Source organism: Talpa europaea (genome assembly GCF_964194135.1).
Source record: "Talpa europaea genome assembly, chromosome: X".
In the NCBI taxonomy this organism is placed as follows: Eukaryota; Metazoa; Chordata; class Mammalia; order Eulipotyphla; family Talpidae; genus Talpa; species Talpa europaea.
In genome coordinates this window covers 74,810,432-74,829,916 of record NC_140081.1, presented here as the reverse complement: position 1 = coordinate 74,829,916, position 19,485 = coordinate 74,810,432, and the positions used below count along the sequence as shown (strand labels likewise).

General features: G+C 40.7%; 1 protein-coding gene across 3 annotated transcripts; it reads right to left on the bottom strand.

Moving 5' to 3' along the window:
* Positions 1-1,240: 1,240 nt before the first annotated feature.
* UBE2A (ubiquitin conjugating enzyme E2 A) lies at positions 1,241-9,411 on the bottom strand (the record flags this gene model as incomplete). Of its 3 annotated transcripts, none has more annotated exons than XM_084258847.1 (6): positions 1,241-1,369; positions 1,673-1,761; positions 3,705-3,794; positions 8,732-8,757; positions 9,158-9,238; positions 9,368-9,411. In XM_084258847.1, 6 exons carry the CDS (start codon positions 9,409-9,411, stop codon positions 1,241-1,243), a joined length of 459 nt encoding a protein of 152 aa, XP_084114973.1. The 3 variants fall into 3 exon arrangements, with proteins under 3 accessions (XP_084114973.1, XP_084114974.1, XP_084114975.1); XM_084258848.1 differs by having other exon boundaries at positions 1,673-1,752; XM_084258849.1 differs by lacking the exon at positions 3,705-3,794.
* Positions 9,412-19,485: the final 10,074 nt, after the last annotated feature.

Genomic DNA, 19,485 nt, shown 5'->3' with positions numbered 1-19,485 from the left:
GACATGAGATTCTAATGAGTTAATACTAAAGGTTCACACACTGGGCTAAAATATAATTATACCTTGACTACAAAATTTTAAGGTTATTTTTATTTACAAGTTTTGAAAAATGTACATTTTTTACATGGGTTACCTGTGCAAAGTTAGATTTAGAATAGTGATAAATGCACAAGATGACAATGGAACATTAGACAAAACATTTACAAGCCTGTCCCACACTGGCATTTAAAGGTACTGTCTATCTAAAAGTATAAATACCCAAAGAAAGATTACAAACATTGACTTTAAGGTTCTTATAATACTGAAAGGGAAGAAGAAACTGAAACATGCAGCATAACTCAGGCTTTGAGTGGAAAATATTGGTATTTTGCCACAGATATGCTCCCTTCTTTGAATTAAAAGTTTAAAAAAAGATGGGGGGCTATACATTTTTCTAAGGTAGCACTGCTCCTTAAAAAGATGAAAAGATCTCCAAGCTTCACTAGCTTAAAAACTAATGATTGTTTCTACCCCACATCCCCACACCTCTTTAAAAAGTAAAAAATCCAGAAGACTTCAGTATTTGAAACTTAGCATGGGTGTGTCCAGTGAATATCTTGCAAGGAGATGGTGTGTCAGTTACTACAACTGCTGCACTGTCCTTTGGGAGTCCTTTAACATTCTCCTTCCTACCAGTAAAAACCGTCTTGTAGTTCATATTGGTCAGATCTGAGCATCACAGCAATTTTAGCTTCCATTGCTTTCAAAATGGACGGTTGTATGGATTTGTTTCCCTGTTTTCTATAGGCTGTATGCCAAACAGCATTCACTTCGAGATCCAACACAAGTGAAGGACCAGCCAGGATGAAACACTTCAGCCATCATTTTGTTAAAAATAACATCCTGGTCATCAACCTATGCATAAGCACCACTTGCATAACAATTCATTTTAAAAGCTTATTGTAAAGTACAGTAACACAATACTGTCCTAAAACTGCAGATGAGGCACAACAGAAAAGGAATAGTTAAGCATTAGCAATGTTTGCACGTAACCCAGGTACAGTACATTTGATTTCAGAGGGTGGTTTCTGATGTTCGAGGAGTGGGTAGAAGGGTAGGAAAACCTTGGCAAGGGAAGATGGAAACAGCACAACAGCTATTTTGCATTTAATAAAGTAAATAATGACACTGAGGAATAGGAAGATGACAAACACATCAATATATATTTTTCATATGACCAGCTTCTTTTGCTTCACGCGGGTCAACAATCACGCCAGCTCTGTTCCACTATTGCAGAAACACGTTTTTCATATTCCCGCTTGTTCTCCTGGTACAGCTGAGCAGCCTGGCTATTTGCTGGACTATTGGGGTTGGGTTCATCCAATAGAGACTACAGAAACAATTTTTAGAAAGTCAGTTCCTCAATGCAAAAAAAGTACACATATTCAAAGCAAACATATTTTATAAGATAGTGAAACTCAAGTATCCTAAGTAACAAACAGCTTAAGTTCCTCTTTTAGCATTCTGAGCTAGAGGTACATTAATCTGTTAGTAGCTAACATATTTCCTGGTGACTTGGATCTTAATGACCTACATTTTACCTTTAAGAGCTTAAAGTTAAGACTCTCAAAAAACAATTTAATTGCTAATGTAAACATATCAAAGTTTGTTAGTCACACTAGGGGAAATTCACCTGTATGGATGTTAAAATGGAAGACACATCGTAAGTTGGACTCCAGCGGTTCTGAAGTATGTCCAGACATATACTACCATCTGCATAGACTAGGAGCATAGAAGGAGACAGGTTAAACACATCAAAACCACTAAGGTTTTAGCAGTATAATCAAGACAAATATAGTGAAGAACACTTTGCTTTGCAGGTTTTGGAAGATTCCAAAACTGCTTCTCAGTTAAGTTTCTAAAAAGATGAGTCATAATCACTACTAGTGAAATAACCAGGATGATCTGAGATGTCAAATGTAATCAGTATAAAACTAGAAGGTACTTAGTGCTTGTTCTCCCAAAAGACTGCCCTCTTATGCAGGAAATCATACACATTTTCTGACAGGCTCCCTAGCCACCCATACACTTGTGGGGAATTCATTCTACCCAATCTGTAAACTGTATCTCCTATCTGAAATAAGATAGCTTAGAGTTCACAAGGTTACAGTTTGGCATGAAGATAAAAATACCTGATACTCTGGAACATACTTTATTAACCCGAATGAAAGGCAAGCTGTTCTAGGCTTACTATTAGGAAAAAAGCAAATCATTTGTGGTGCTTTTCCAACATACTGTGTCTATCTCCCCAGATCGCAAACAGAATCTTATATTCTGAAAGGCTGGAACGAAGCCAGGGCATCTACATTTTTAAAATGTTCCATGGTAATTCTGATAACCATCCAAAGCTGAATATTCCTGTCCTAAATTCTAGTGAAAATAAGACTACCCCAATATGACTATATCAAATTAAAGAGCTTTTGCACAGCAAAAGAGACAATAACAAAAACAAAGAGAAACCCCACCAACTGGGAGAACATTTTTGCACCCAACACTAATGATAAAGGACTGATCACAAAAATCTGCAAAGAGCTGATGAGACTCAACAACAACAAAGAAAATAATCCAGTCAAAAAATGGGCAGAAGAGCTTAAAAGAAACTTCTCTGAAGAGGAAATGCAAATGGCCAACAGGCATATGAAAAAATGTTCAACATCACTTGTCATCAGGGAAATGCAAATCAAAACTACCATGAGATACCATCTTACACCAGTGAGAATGGCACATATTAAAAAAACTAGCAACAACAAATGTTGGCGAGGGTGTGGAGAAAAAGGAACTCTTCTGCACTGTTGGTGGGAGTGCAAACTGGTCCAACCACTGTGGAAAGCTGTGTGGAGATTTCTGGACCTACTAAACATAGAGCTTCCATATGACCCAGCAATTCCACTCCTAGGTATGTACCCAAAGGACACAGAAACATCAATTCCAAAGAACACCTGCACCCCTATGTTTATAGCAGCACTGTTTACAATAGCTAAGCTTTGGAAACAACCCAAATGCCCAAAAATAGATGACTGGATCAAGAAGATGTGGTACATATATACCATGGAATATTACTCAGCATTCAAAAAAGATAAACACATGCAATTTGCTGCAACATGGATGGCGCTGGAAGGGATCATGCTCAGCGAAATAAGCCAAAAAGAAAAAGAAAAATACCGGATGGTCTCACTCATAGCAGGAATCTAGAAAACTTAAATAATGGACCAGGAAAATGAATAACTATAAGAAAGTGAAAATCAAAATCAACAAAAAACTATGAACCAGAGACACTTTTAGGGGGGCGGGGGCGGGAGGGGAGGGATTGGGGTCAGAATGGGGGGCTGCAATTGTATGGGGAATATAACAATAAAATTTATTAAAAAAAAAAAAAAAAAAAAAAAAAAAAAGACTACCCCAATCTGGCCTAACATTAAAAGGAAACCTCAAGAGTAAATGATAAACATCAAGCCAGAAGTTTCTTAAAACTCCAGACAAAGGCAAAGTCCCTTCACTGCTTAACTTCTAGGACTACAGATGAAGACTGCCATAGCCCACCATGAGCAAGTTCAGTTTTCAGGAAATAGCAAAAATGCCTAAACACAAACACAGGCACAAATAGGAAATATGGACTGCCTCCATAATAGACAATATATAGGTTATGTATTAAAAATGATACTTGCCATTTGGATGAAACATCTTAGAGACAAATCTAACCGTAGGAGGTTTATTCGGATATTCCTCAGTGAATTCTATTGTAAGCTTAAATGTTCCTGTGGTTAGAAAATAAAAATTTAAGAAAGCATATTTATTGCTTTGTTCAGCAGTATTTGCCATTTAATGCTATGTGACTTTTTCTTCTTTGAGCATTATAGGGAATAATGCAAAGACACAGGGTAGAGAGGCAAGAGACCAGGGAAAAGATACATCTCCAGCAACTGTTTTAGAGATGGATGGACACAAGGAACCACTGGCCAAAGGTGGTGTGGTTTTTGGTTTGCCATTACTCTTCCTCCAACTTAAATACAGTCATCTTAAACTCAAAATTCCTGCCTGCAAGATAACTTAGCCACTGTGCAGTGTGAAGACAGCGTTAAAATGACAAGAAGCCAAATTACAAGGGCCAAAATGTGGCCTTTTTCCTTTAAGACTGGAAGACCTTAAAGGTCTCTCTTGATCAGTGGCCACCTTAAACTTTTAAATGTGCCAGAAAGAATGAGAGCACAAAGGTTCAAAAGTTTATACAAATCAATAGTCAAATTATTTTTTTTTTAAAAAAGAATGCAACACCCATAAAAATGCCCACTGATTCCTTTTCATGTAACAGCAACTCTATAATGAAAACATAATTGAATGCAAGCCAAAAAAGCTTGACAGTCCCTCTGAGCATGACTCACACAGTACTTCACTATAAAATCCACTCAATTATTCACACTAATGGAGGGAATTAAGGGCAGAAATATAATTTTAAAATAATATGAGATTGCATTCATGTTTCCAGCAAATTTATCTTTGTAACAATGTTTGTTTAGGCTATTATTACTCTAAGACAATAGACCACATTTCACAGAGAGTATAATTGTTACTGGTTCCTTCAGAGAGTAGTTTATTTCCTACTTGCATCCATTAATAGGTTTAGCATCACATTATGCTGCTAGATGTAACAATACCAAACCAAAAATTTGGGTGCTATTAGAAGGCTCACAGGAAACAATTCACTAACGAAGTTCCTCTTGACATGATCAGTTACCTGAATCAGTTATCCCAAGTTTCAGAATAATAAAAAATGCAGTATCTGGAGACATATTATAGTCCCTCCACTATTCTGCTCCCTAAATGACTTCCAAGTCAGGTCTGAAGATAATACATATTCTGACTAAGGACAAAAAGTAAAATATTTTGGAAGTATGCATGTTACATATAGTTCATCAGAAATGTTTCACCTTTACTCCCCCTGGTCATAAATCCTCTTTTTGAGGAAGAGAACGTGGTTTTTCCTTTTTCAGTACTACAGATAGTATAATATGCAAGAAAAAGTGGGAATGAGTGTTAGCTCAAAACTTTAGAGTTTCTTTATGTAACCACATTTGGCTCAATGATGAAATCTGCTACAAGGAACTGCTCTAAAACCTGGCACACTGAACAGCACATGGAGACCTCAAGTACTCTAAAACCGTCATTAAACAGGAGATTTCAAGGTGGCAGAGCAACACCCAAGGCAGGCATCGGTGGTGGAAGTAGTGGGCAGAGCTCTGCTGTCAGACCTGACTCAAATCCTTGCTTTGTTATTGTTGTGAAGCAGTAAGTTATGAAACCTTAGGGAAGTCACTCAACGTGACTAAACCTCAAGTTCCTCATCTGTAAAATGGGACACCCAACACGTTGTTGTGAAATTTAAATGAGGGAAATAGGCACAGTGCCAAAGTATAAATACAAGCAATTACTTTAGTCTAATAACTAGAAATTGCACATCTCTAGATCGAGGAAAAAAACAAAAATCCAAACTTTACTATTAGAAATATAAGTTAATTCAAATAAAAATACTACTTTCTGACCTACATCAACACTCACAAGTAAAAGCAAACTGAGGACTTAAGTTGGTGATTCACAAAACTTTTGACTTGAGCTTTCTGCCTAATAACTGCCCAGAAATTCAACAAGGTGGTTACCAAAATAAGTCACCCTAGTCTTTTAAAAGTTCATTTAACATCTGAAGTGAAACAACCTGCTTATGTCTATTTGAATGTAAATTCAGACTTACCCAAATATTATTCAAAGCACATATTAAAGAGAACATTTTATACTTTTCAACAATCAGAACCTCTTTAGTGCAATCCTCAATGCAATTTCTGAGATCCAAAACCAATGTTAAGAAATTTAAATTCCTAGATTATGCAATTGAGACTAAAGCTTATCCTGTGAATAGTTAAGAGGTTAAGCTTTAAAATAACTGAAAACTTATTAAGTCTCACCATCCTTGTTGTAACAATCTGTACTGATTTTATCTTCTTGAAGTGTAGCCAAAAGAATGCAAGGAAAAAATTTATCTAGAATTTATCTAGGGACCAGGAAATGTATGTAAATGTGTTAAATGGCTGCTGTGTGCAATAAGGATACGGTTAAATGAGTGTGTGCTCTGCTAATTCAAATCCCAAAATTCAAATATTTGAAAATAGGTTAGCCAAAGAAAACAACTCTGCAGGTGTTTTCTGCAAATTGTCCACCAGTTCATGACCCCTGAGGAAAAAGCAGTACATGGGCTTTTTTTACACTGTAAATTCTGATTTTTAACATAGTACCCATATACTCCTTATCAGAGTATTTACCTTAATTACATCCTTCACAACTTTTAAGTGATTTGTTTTTTTTAAAAAAACTTATACCCAAATTCTTAACAATACATTATGAAAAGTAAATGCTAGCATCTTACTATATCTATTAACAATTTTTAGATGATGTGCATAATACTTTATGCCACAGCCTTTGATTCAGCAACATCTCAAGATAGTTTGATGAGGAAGCACGGCCCCCTGCCTAGAATGTTTTGCTTGGTACTGTAAGCTCTTGGGAACATATTCCTCTTATTTCATGTGTGTGAAGTTAAATCAAAATACCTTAAGAGTTCCTTTTCTTAAGATTTCATCTATTTAGCTAGGGCCTGGCTGTTTGAGAAACTTCTACTTCCTTACAAGAAAGCAGCAAAAGTAGTTTGCAGAGTGTTGTTTTATATAAAACACTGGAGACAGCAAAATCAATGATGCCACCTGTCCACAGTGTTTTCCAGTAAATTCCCCAAGTATAAAGAAGAGGTATTTTTAAACAGTCAAAAATATTTCTTATAGCCTCGGTCAGTGTGCTAGACACCCGAGCTTGTATCCATGTTCAGCAGGCCACTGCATGGAATGAATCTGAAAGAGTGCTGTCATTCAGCCTGAGTAATTCCTTTCAGTAATGCCAGGCTAGCGCTCCACACATCAAAAATAGAGCCAGTAATGTCAAGGGGGAAGGTCCAGGTAGATAATGGATTCCATAAGTACCTTTTCAATTCATACCACTTAAAACAAGAAAAGCACCCTTGAAATATTTAAGTGGCCAACCCCCAGCAAAGTGATGTACTATTAATAAAGCTGTGCCCAGCATAAAGCAGTCTGAATAAAATTTGGAGGAAAAAAGAAGCCAATAAAAACAAAGCTTGCTAGAGATAAGCAAACAGCCAGTAAATCTTCACATAAAGCTTAGGAATGAAGAACTAGCAACACCTTGTAGTAGAGGAAAATTAAGTCTGGCAACCTCTTGCTATGGCTCAGTTGAAACAATTTACTGCACCAAAGTAGTGTGACTTTAGAATCCCTCTCTACTGCTGTCATTTCTTTTTATTACAGCACTGAAGAGCACTGATGATATTTACCCAGGGGATGAAGGTACAAATGAAGCTAAAAGTATTCAGATGACTGTCTACAGTCTTGTAGGGAAATCTGAGTATTTGAGACAAATTATAGAATTGGTTGATACTGACCTACCTCAAATCTTGAAGACTGGTAACATCAAAAGCACTCCAAGGCAGCAGCCTAAATATGTACTTAGCAGACTATAGAAATGTTTGTGTTTCCACCTTCAAAGACTGATGTTGATGCGCATGTGTGTGCATACAGACAGACATAGCTAATGCTATGCAAGCAAAGTCACTAAGAGCCTTTCTTTTTTTCAATAGCTCAAATATTAAGACATTTTAATGTAGTCAATGGAGTTCAAATACTTTTAATCATCTTTTAAATTGCATTAAAGTTTCAAAATACAACTATACACACACAAAACTGAGTGCACTTAAAGCTATAGGGATGTCAGTTTCCTGCTTGTGATATAGCATCACCACCTCACCAGTGTTAGCAAAGGGCGGGAGGGAAGGTGAAGGGTATTTAGGGCCTCCCATCATTTACCACAACTATTCAGGTATCTATAATTATCTCAAACAGAAAGTTCTTAAAAAATCTTGAAAAGCAATTAACATGTGTTTTAAAAAGTCAAACCTAAATCCATTGAAAGCCACGTGCCCACAGATACATGCAGTACCTTCCAGTAGGTTGGAGACTGAAGACAGCACATTAAAGCTAACCTCAATTGTGAAGCAGCTTTGAGATGACTGACCATAAAGTCACGTGCTGAAAGTTTATTTAAAAAAAACATTATTACACTCAAACTGGCTGTTAAAGTGTGATTAAATACCGTCTTAGAGCAGTGACACTGACATTCAGTGCCAGGTTGTAGAACCCAGAGAGCTGTGTGCAAAGGATTCTTGCTGCCATTCAATGTCCAACAAACACATAGTAAGCATCTGCTGAACACAGTGCCTGCCCTTGGGCTTCTGAGGCTACCAGCAAGTGACTGGACTGATACTTAAGTTTTGGGATGGGGCGCTGAGCTTAGCAGGATCATAGCCCAGACCTCAAAAATCCTTAACAGTGTTACCATGCTCCCTGCCTAGAGTTCTTCTTTTTTTTTTTTAAGCATGCAAGTATGAGAAAAGGTGCAGCTCCAGCGAAGTGGACAATAGCCAGAACAACCTGCCACAGACTGACTCCACTCAAGCCTTTAGCAGGCAGGAGCTAGGGAAAAGCAAAAGCAGGTTCCTAAGGAGAAACTTCCAGGATGAGTGGAAACCCTTCCCCCTGACGATCAGCCTCCTGAAAAGTGTGCAAAGAAACTCTCTTACCATCCTCAAAAGGGGTCCCTTCAGGCCTGCAACACAGAAAGGAACAAGAAGTCAGTGTCCATTTATTAAGGAGCTCCCTTCCCTCTGGTTCACTTCAGGAGGTGCCTATTCCCAGCTCTGCCAACTCCATCACCGGCAAACCACTGTTTCCTGGGTGGCAAAGTCACCAGAGATCCAGGTTTGGGGCTCAGAAAGCCGGGAGGCCGCCGCGCCAAACCGCCACCAGTCCCCGCCCCGCCCCCCTCAGAACCCCAAACGGTTCCCCTGGCAGCGGGAACAGAGCTAATCGAGGCACAGGCTCCGGGAAGGCGCCTAGGCCCAGCCAAACCCAACCCCGTCCCCTTCCCCCTCGGCCTCCGGCCGGAGGGCAGCCCCAGCCCAGCGGGCGCCCCCCATCTCACGCCACCGCCCGGAACGCAGACTCACCCAAAAATGACCGCGTTCCAAACCATTATGTTGTTCTCAGACGGAGCCCCGCTGACTCCCGCTGGGGGATCCTCCTGCAACCTTCAGAGAAACACACCGGGCCCCGCCATCCGACACCGGCCTCGGCTCCGCCGGCCCCCCAGCCTCCCCCAGCACCCGCCCTGGGCCCGGCGGCCAGTCCCCCGGCCCCAGCGCTCCCGGCCGGCTTACCTCTTGAAGTCCCTCATGAGACGCCGCCGGGCCGGGGTGGACATGTCTCTCGTTGGGTCAGGGGTGGGGCATACACCGAGGTCTCGGGTGCCCGCGGACGGCACGGAGGCTGAGTAGGCTGCGGAAGCCGAAGAAGCCGAGGGAGAGGCGCCCAGAGGAACGGCACTACCTCTCCGAAGCCGAGGGTCGGTCTGGCGCCGGCTAAGCACCACCCCGGAGTAGACCGAGGCTGAACCAACCTGGAAGAAACGGGGGGTTGGAACGCCGAACGCCGGACAGGCCGTACCAAGACGGGGCGCGGGGGGTGGGAGGGAAGGAAAGTTGCTTAGGTCATAAAACCCCAGAGGAGGGAGGCGGGGCGCGCGGGGCGGCCCAGCCCCAGAGGCCACCGCCCCGCCCCCCGGAAGCGCGAAATTCTCCCGGGCCGGGGCCTGCGGGGGGTCCCGCCCCACCTGCCCGCTCGGGGCATAGCCCGCGAGCCTTGGGGACTTCTCCTTCTTTTCTTTTCTTTCTTTCTTTCTCTCTCTCTCTTTCTTTCTCTTTCTCTCTTTCTTTTTCTCTTCCTTCCTCTTTCTTCCTTTTTCTTCCTCTTCCTTCTTCTTTCTTTCTTTCTCTTTTCTTCTCTTTTTCTTTCTTCTTTTCTTCTTTTCTTTCTTCTTTCTTTCTTATTTTCTTCTTTCCTCTTTTCTTCTTTTTTTTTTTAATTTTATAGAGGCATGTTTTATTTATTTATTTGTTTGTTTTGTTTATACAAGCACTGGGTATAGTCAGAAGCACGGGAGGGTGAGAGAATTCACCAGCGCCAGAGCAGGGAGCAGAGCAGGCAGAAGGACCGAAGTACACTGCTGAGGGGAGCAGCGGGTGGCAGGAGAGGTCTGCGCGCCATGTGGGTCCCTCCTCCGGTGGCCGGGGAGCAGCCGGGGATCGAACCGGCGCCGCAGAGGCTGCGGGCAGCTTCGCAACCCAGCGCTCAACCGCTGCGCCACTGGGGAGGCCCCCCTTTTCTTCTTTCTTCTTTTCTTTTCCTTTCTTTCCTTCCTTCCTTCCTTCTATTTCTTTCTTCCCTTCTTTCCCTCTTTCTTTCTTCTCTCCCTTTTCTTTCTTTCCCTATTTGCCTCCCTTCCTCTTTTCTTTCCTTCCTTCTTGTTTTTTCCCTTTTCTTACTTTCTTTTGTTTTCTTTTTTCCTTCTTCCCTTCCTTTCTCTTAATTTTTCTTTCCTTCCTCCTTTGTTTTATTGCTTTCTATCTTCCTTCTTTCCTCCCTTTCTTCCACTCTCTCCTTCTGCCTCCCTCCTTTCTCTTTTTGAAAGCAGATCGCTTCTGGGCCTCCCCGGTGGCCCAGCGGTTGAGCGCTGGGTTGCGAAGCTGCCCGCGGCCTCTGCGGCGCCGGTTCGATCCCCGGCTCCTCCCCGGCCACCAGAGGAGGGTCCCACATGGCGCGCAGACCTCTCCTGCCACCCGCTGCTCCCCTCAGCAGTGTCCTTTGGTCCCTCTGCCTGCTCTGCTCCCCGCTCTGGCTCTGGTGAATTCTCTCACCCTCCCGCGCTTCTGACTGTACCCAGTGCTTGTATAAACAAAACAAACAAACAAATATAATAAATAAATAAATAAATAAAACATGCCTCTATAAAAAAAAAAAAGAAAGCAGATCGCTTCTTAAAATGTGCACTGAAACTATAGATCTGAGACATACAGCAGGGGAGAGTGAGGGAGCGGGATCAAAACAGGGGAGGGAAGGGCATAGGGAACTGTGGTGACGGTTCAGGGGTGATGTGGTGTTGGGAGATATGAGAACTACACATGAGGGGAGGAATCAAATACTGTACAAAAATGAACAATGATGTAAGAAAATGTAAAAGTTTAATAAAAAAAGACATGCGCTGTGACTGGGGAGCATACTTCTTTCCCCAGAGAGAGGAGGTGGAGGCAAAACTAGTTCTCCAATAGCGGAACTCTACAGTGCAAATCCCCTGCAGACACAGGATACTGGGGGGAGGGTAAGGGGAGGGGGGAATGGTTAAAATCACTGCCCATGAAATTAAGAAATCAGCCTCCACTATGAAAGGGGGCTCTGGGCCCTGTGTTGCTGGGATGAATGGGCAGGGTTCCAGTCCCAACATTTAGACCACCAATCACTCCAAGCAGAATTAATTGGTGTACTGTATCCTGGGGCAAATAGGAGAGCTTAAGACAAGTAGAATGAGGTTTCAGATCTGGGCACTCACAATTTGACTCTGGAACCACATTTCTCCTTGGCAGTGCAACAAACCAAACAGCTGCTGTAGGTTCAGAAGAGTCCAAGGTATGAGACAATCTGGCTGCAGGAATTGGAAGGGCAGTGGGTCTGAATTAAAAGTAACAGTAAGTGGCACGTGAAAAAGCTGCAGGTTGCAGGGAAGAGTCACAGCATGTGGACCTGTAAAAGCAGTAACAGGGTTAAAGAATCAATTTTAAGCCTGAAATAACTTAGAAGGTAAACAAAACATACATTTAATTATTATTGAAGCTATGAGACAGGTAGGTTTGGGTTAAGTGATGCAGGGTTTTAAATGTCAAACTAAAGAATTGCGGGGTTGAGCAGAGAAGTGACATGATTAAGCTGCACTGACCAGAGATGGGTGTCAGGAGAGCAGCTAAGAAACTCTAGAAGTATTGTAGTGAGACATTCTGAACTAGGCAGTGGCAATAAATATGAACAGGAGGGGCAAATGGAAGAGACTTGGGAACAGATCGAAAGTGGGGGCAAGAGAGCAGTAGCTGTCAATGACGGCTGGAGTTCTAAGTCCCTAGATAACTGGGGATTTGAAGGTGCTATCAACAGAATTAGGGAATAGGGGAGCAGGGGCAATTTTGGGAGAGAAAATTTAGGGATTTACTGAGTTCATGAGACTGGTGATACATCCATGGGAAGATTCCAGAATATATCAGATATGCAGAAATTTGTCTCGAATTTGGGAGGCGGGAGGCACTTTACAATGGTAGTGATTCTACCTGAACAACAGGTAGCTTCATGGCCAAGGATTTATGTCTCCCATTAACTCCAACATCAGTTAAGGCAAAGCTTCTTAATGGCATATTATGGTTGTGGTGGGAAGAGGGTACAAAAATCAATTAAAAATCTCCTTTTCCTCTCTTCTTGGAAGATGCAGTCTACTAATGCTCACAGATGAAGTCAACAAAAGCAACATCTACAAAAGCAAGTGCATTCATTTCCTATTGCTGCTTAACCAATGACCACAAGTTGTTGGCCACAGTCAGTTCCTTGCCGTTGTAGGACTGAGGCCCCCATTTCCTTGCTGGCTGCAGCCACAGACTATTCTCAGCTCCTAGAGGTCACCCGATGATACCCTGCCATGTGGCTTATTCTATTGAAAAAGACAGCAACAGAGAATTTCTCTCCCTCAAACCCCTCTCACGCTTTGGATCTCTTTCCTCAGAAAGAGCCCAGTTCACTTACTGATTAGGTCAGGCCCACTCTGGCTTCTCTCCCAATCTTAAAATCATCTGATATGGGACCTTAATTACATCTGAAAAACTCCTTCACAGCGGAACTTAAATGAGTGTTTGATTGAACTATCCAGAGAAAGTGTGTATACATCAGTGACCAAGAATCTTTTTTTGAGATCAAAGATTTATTTATTTATGCATACAAGAACTGGGGTACAGGCCAGAGGTGGGGGGGGGTGAGAGGATTCACCAGAGACAGAGTGGGGAACAAAACAGGCAGACTGACTGAAACACACTGCTGAGGGGAGTAGCAGGCAAGTCAGGAGAGGCCTCTTGCCATGTGGGTAGCTCCCTGGCTGGCTGGGAATCAAACTCGTGCTACAGTGGCTGTGGATTGCTTCATAGGTTGCATATCAACCCCTGTGCCACCAGGGAGGCCCCTAGAAATCATTTTTCAATTTAAGAGAAGCGTGCTAGTAATGCAGCTACAGGGAAGACAACAATTGTTGTCTTTGAACAATATGAATACATATTGTTCATAGGCAAATATTTGACAGTTTTCCTATAAGGGAGGACTGTTAATTATGGGCAATTTTGGGAAACTGAGGAATTTCATTGATAAGGATTTCAAAATGTAGGCTAGACTGACTTTCCTGGACTATTTTGGATTGGAGGGAGAGACTGAATAAGGTATTTCCTGCTTCATGAGTCTGTAAGTTTGTATTTCTGTTAGCCAGGGAAGACAAAGGAATTTTATTTCTCTATTGTTTTCATCTGTGTTGGTAACTACATCCAAGAAATATCACAAAATAAAGTCATGAGGTCTTTCTTGATTCCAGTAGTCTCAGAGTCACTTGGAGGAGGCAGCAGTTGTCACTGCGTGTGCTTGGTAATAAAAGTAGCAACGTGCTGTCCATCTATAGCTCCTAGAACTTAAGGAGGGAAGAGTAGAGAAAAGAAGGAGGAGAGAGAGAAGTGCAAGAGAGCAAAATGGGAGGGGGAAGAGAGGAGAGAGAAATGGCAAAGTTGAGCTAAATGGGGAAATTAGCATCATAAGCATGAAGTTTCACTACCTGCTGAGTTGCTGAATCAAGGGGAACAAAGACAGCATGTGGTGGACTGGCTAATGTCTCTCTCCCCACCCCTCTGGAATCTGTGGATATTTTGCCTAATGTGACAAAATGGGATTTGCAGATGTGGTTAAATTAAGAATCTGGAGATGGAGAGATTATCCAGGATCAAATGAGTAGGCCTGATGTAATCACAGGGGTCCTCATTGGACGGCAGGAGGAGTGCAAGTTCAGAGAGAAGGCCATGGAAGGGATGGAAGCAGAGATTGGAGTCATATAGTAATGGAACCAGGGGATGATGGCTGTCTCTAGAAGCTGGAATAGCCAAAGTGTGGATTCTCCCCTGGAGTCTCTAGGATCAAGCAGTCCTGCTGACATTTTGACTTTAGAGCAGTTAGTTGATTTCAGACCCGACTTTCAGAACTACCAGATAATAAATTTGTGCTTTCTTAAGTTACAAAGTGTGTGGTAGTTTGTCACAGCAGCAATAGGAAACTAATACACATGGCTACAGTGTCGTGTGTGGGAATTCTATTAAACCACCCGCATTCACCAGCAAACTACAATCAAATCCAGCCTACCAACATTTAATCCATGACCTGCAAGCTAAGAATGGTTTTCTGTATTTTTAAGTGGTTGGGAAAAAAAAAAATCAAAAGATGAATAACATAATAATATCTCATGATACATGAAGATGGTATGAAATTTGAGAAACAGCTACAGTTTGTCACATATTTAGTGTTTGTGGCTGATTTGCGTTACAATGGCAGAGTTGAGTAGCCGCAACGAAAACTGTGCGTGGTGCTCCCATCACTTCACAGTGTTGGTTGGTGCACTACAAATTGCAGTGACACAGTTGTGACTCAACAGCATTTTGAGTGCCATGTGTATCATCATATTGTGGCATATGATTTCATTACAAGTGCCTACGTAAAATGTCAAAACAAAAAATAAATGTAAATTTCAAAGATCCTGCTTTTAGGGCACAGTGGAGTGTAGATTACTTGGTTATCAAATTAGATGTCAAAGCTTTGCATTTATTATGCAAAGCACTGTACTTTCTTCAAATATATACAATATACACTGACATTACCCAACTAAGCACTCATCCTGATATTCCCAACTCAGGAAAGCAATAGAAAAATTTGGAAGTTTAAAAATGAATATCTTATCACAACAGAATTCATCACAAAAATGAAACATGAAAATAAGGCTATAGCCAAGTAAATTTTTGAGTGACTCATTTGTTAGTCAAGCAAAGAAAGCCTTTACTGATGGTGAGTTAATTAAGTCGTGTTTGATTGCAGATGCCAAAGAAATGTGTCCAGGGGAAGTAAACTTTTTAAAGACTATTAGCTTTTTAGCCGGAACAGTGACTCAAAGAATTGAGGACATCGGAAAAAACATCCATAGACAATTTAAAAACAAGGCAAATGATTTCAAATGGCTTCACTTAACTTTTTTTAACGATTTATTTATTTATACAAGAACTGGGGTACAGGCCAGAGGCGGGGGAGGGTGAGAGAATCCACCAGAGACAGAGCAGGGAGCAGAACAGGCAGAAGGACCGAAATACAATGCTGAGGGGAGTAGATAGGAAAGGTCTGTCCCGCCATGTGGGAATCTCCCTGGCTGGTGGGGGTGGAAGGGGAATTCAACCTGCTGCGCCACCAGGGAAGCCTTACTTAACCCTTGATGGGTTGCTGGATGTTACCAATACTGCTCAATTGTTATAGCTTACGCAAAGGGTCAATGTTGATTACTCAAAGTTAAAAAGATGGAAAAATTGACCTGAATGGTTAACAGTCGGTGTGGAACTGCAGATGAGAATATTTTCAGAGTCAACAAAACATTAATTCAATACAACCTGAGGTACAACTGCTAAGATGTGTTACAAATATGTATGGAGCAGAAAAAGGCTTAGTTGGACAAATGTCCAAAGCTTGTGAAAGTTTGTTTAAATATTATGGTTATTAATCTAATCGTATCATTAACAGCACGTACTTTGCAGGAAAATATTTGAATTTGCCTTGTGTTATTCAACCTTGAGTGTGAATAATGAACTTCCTTTCTCTCGTGGATTAAACCAGTATCAGTTTTATGAATTTTTGTCAGAAACAGAAGCTGAATATTCTGACTCGTCCCACCAACAGCAGTTCACTAGTTTATTAGTGGTAAAGTTTTTTTTACTTTTTGAGTTCAGGATTGAGATTAACATCTTTCTGAATGAAAGGAATCACCTTCACCCACTACTATTGAACACTGAATGCTATGAAATTAGCTTTCACTGTAGACTTGATTGTGTTACTTAATGAATGCAAAATTGCAAGGCATACCAATAAAGTCATTTTGATGACAACTAACATTGTTTGAATAACAAGTAATGTTAAGTTACTTTAATTGCTTCCTCTGCTACCAAAAGTTAAAACAAAAAAAAAATCAAGATTTGCATTCCCACACAAATTGGCAGTGGATATATTTTCTGAGCTCAAATTACAGCTTCAGTGGCATTTTTGGGACCTGATGCAAGTACAAAGAAAATCTCTGTATTTCAGAATCAAATTAGCTGTGCATTTGAGGAACTTCCACCTAAATTTCCATTGGATGTGATTATTCTGCAATGTAATGACATGATCAAAGGCAAATATCAAGAAAAGAATCTAGTAGAATTCCATAAATGCCTTCCAAAAGATGAATATGTTCAACTAAAATCAAATGATTGTGGACTGATGTCAATATATGGCAATTATTAAAAATTTTTTAGAAATGAAATACATAAAATTTCATTACAGGTAATCATTAAGAAATACATTTTACGGGCCTCCCAGGTGGCGCAGCGGTAGAGCGCTGGGTTGCGAAGCTGCCCACGGCCTCTGCGGCACCAGTTCAATCCCCGGCTGCTCCCCGGCCACCAGAGGAGGGTCCCACATGGCGCGCAGACCTCTCCTGCCGCCCGCTGCTCCCCTCAGCAGTGTCCTTCGGTCCTTCTGCCTGCTCTGCTCCCCGCTCTGGCTCTGGTGAATTCTCTCACCCTCCCGCACTTCTGACTGTACCCAGTGCATGTATAAACAAAACAAACAAACAAACAAATAAATAAATAAAAACATGCCTCTATTAAAAAAAAAATCTTAAATAAAAAAAATACATTTTACAACTGATTTTTAAAATTATTTTAGACCGTTATTAACAAGCGCTTATAGTTAGTTGACTCAGTTGAAAATACCAAATGGTAAACTTTTATCACAAATTAAAAATAAGGATCTTAAAAATCTCAACTTGATCAGATACGAAATAAGTTAAAACCATTAAAGATAAATTGAGATTGCAACTGATTTTGATGATAGAGAACACTCACTTTAACCCCAATTAAGTAAAATGCTATCTCCCTCCAAAACAAATACCATTCTTCTCATTAATATACCTGTATTACAAAACAATATATATTCAATTATTATATCTTAATTTTCATCAATAAAACATTTGTGGAAATTTGTTTTCTCTTTTGTTATATAGGTACCTATAGAATGTTCTTGATTTTGCCTCTTAGTCCTTAAAACATAAAATATTTATTCTCTAGCCCTTTACAGAAAATGACTATCCACCCTTGCACTAGACTAAGCCACATGAGACTGTGAGACTATAATTGATTATTATACAACCAGTACATAACACAGTGCCTGACACACAACAGATTAAAAAATGCTGAATAACATACAGTTGAGGATATGCCATTGTATCTAAAGGGAAAACAGGGTGATTCTTTAAGACTTGAAGGGCCTCCCCAGTGGTGCAGCAGGTTGAGCACAGCGCTATGAAGCTGTGTGCAGCCTCTGCAGTGCCGGTTCGATTCCCAGCCAGCCAGGGAGATTCCCACATGACGTGGCAGACGTCTCATGTCTCACCTGCCGCTCCCCTCAGCAGTGTATTTCAGTTCTTCTGCCTGCTCTGCTCCCTGCTCTATCTCTGGTGAATTCTCTCACCCTACCGCACCTTTGGCTTGTACTCCAGTGTTTGTATAAATAGATAAATCTTTAAAAATCAGGACTTGAATTGATGTTTAGTTAATACTTTACTTAAAACACATTTATTAGAGAGCTAGCAGGTCACTTTAACTTACCATTTGCTTACATCTTGTGCACCTTGAACACTATATTTTTTCTACTCATGAGCTCCTGCTATCTTCAATAAGTTTACTATTAAAAATCCACTACCTGGGTATGAGCATTTAGATTATTGATGCTATCCAATGTAAAACTGGCTCACTGTATTTATTCTGGATTGCTCCAGGGTCCTGTCCTCCACAGAGAACATTCTGGGAATTTCTGGACTGGGAAAGGAAGGGTGGAACAAGTTCCCTTATAGCTATGGTAAATAGGTTCACTAGATCCTCTATATGCAAACCATGTACATTATTAGGCTCTAGAATCCAGAATATACAACAAACTCTGACAATTCAACAATAAAATGACAAGAAATACAACTACAAGTGGACAAGGTATTTGAATAGGCATTTTCCCAAATGAGAGATATAAATGACCAGTATGGATGTGAAAAGGTGCTTAATATCATGAGCCATTAGGGAAAGGCAAATCAAAACCACAATGAGATACCACTTCACACCCATGGGGATGACTAAGATCAAAAAGACAGACAAAAATGATTACTGGTGAGGACCCTGAAATAATCAGAGCTCCCCTCACCCCACATAGCAGGTCAGAGGGCAAAATGACAAGCATCTTTGGGAAACACTCTGGACTCTGCCTCAGAAGGTTAAACAGTATTACCACACAGTAGAGCAGTTTCACTGCTGAAGTATATACCAGAGAATATGAAAAGCACTATCTCACAAAAAAATCTTGTACACTAGAGGATCATAGTAGCATTGGTTGTCATTACCAAAAAAGTGGATACAACCCAAATGTTCATCAACTGAAGGAAGAATAAACAAGAAACGGTATGTCCATACAACAGTATTATTCAGGCTTAAAAAGACATGAAGTTTCTTTATACTAAGTCATTTACCACTTGTACTGATTTTCACTACAATATGGATGAAAGTTATGCTAAATAAAAAAAGCCAGACGCCAATAACCACGTATATTACTTGATTCATGTGAACAGGCAACTCCATAGAGACAAAGTAGATTAATGGTTGCCAGTGGCTGCGAAAGAGGTGGTGAGAGTGACTGCTAATGGATACGGGATTTCTTTTAGAGCTGTTGGAAATGTTCTGGAATTAGATAATGATAATGATTGCATGACTTTGTGAATCTCTTAAAAACCACTGAATTATGTACTTGAAAATGGTGAATTTTATGTTATGTGAATTATGCCTCAAATTTAAAAAGATACCTCTGCTTCATTAATTATGCATCCTGAATATAGCCACTAAGATCAAAATCATATTTAGAGGCAAATGTAAAATCTGCACTATTGCATATAAGGTGGAATATGTTGTCCTTTGTGATATCTGGTTTTATATGTATACATATGCCTAGGAGTCTAGGAATAGTAATGAACAACGTAAGTAACATTAAGAGCGTCCCAAGTAAAGCAGCCCAAGCTAACTCTGGCCAAGGAAAAGGAGCTTCTGGGAGCCTC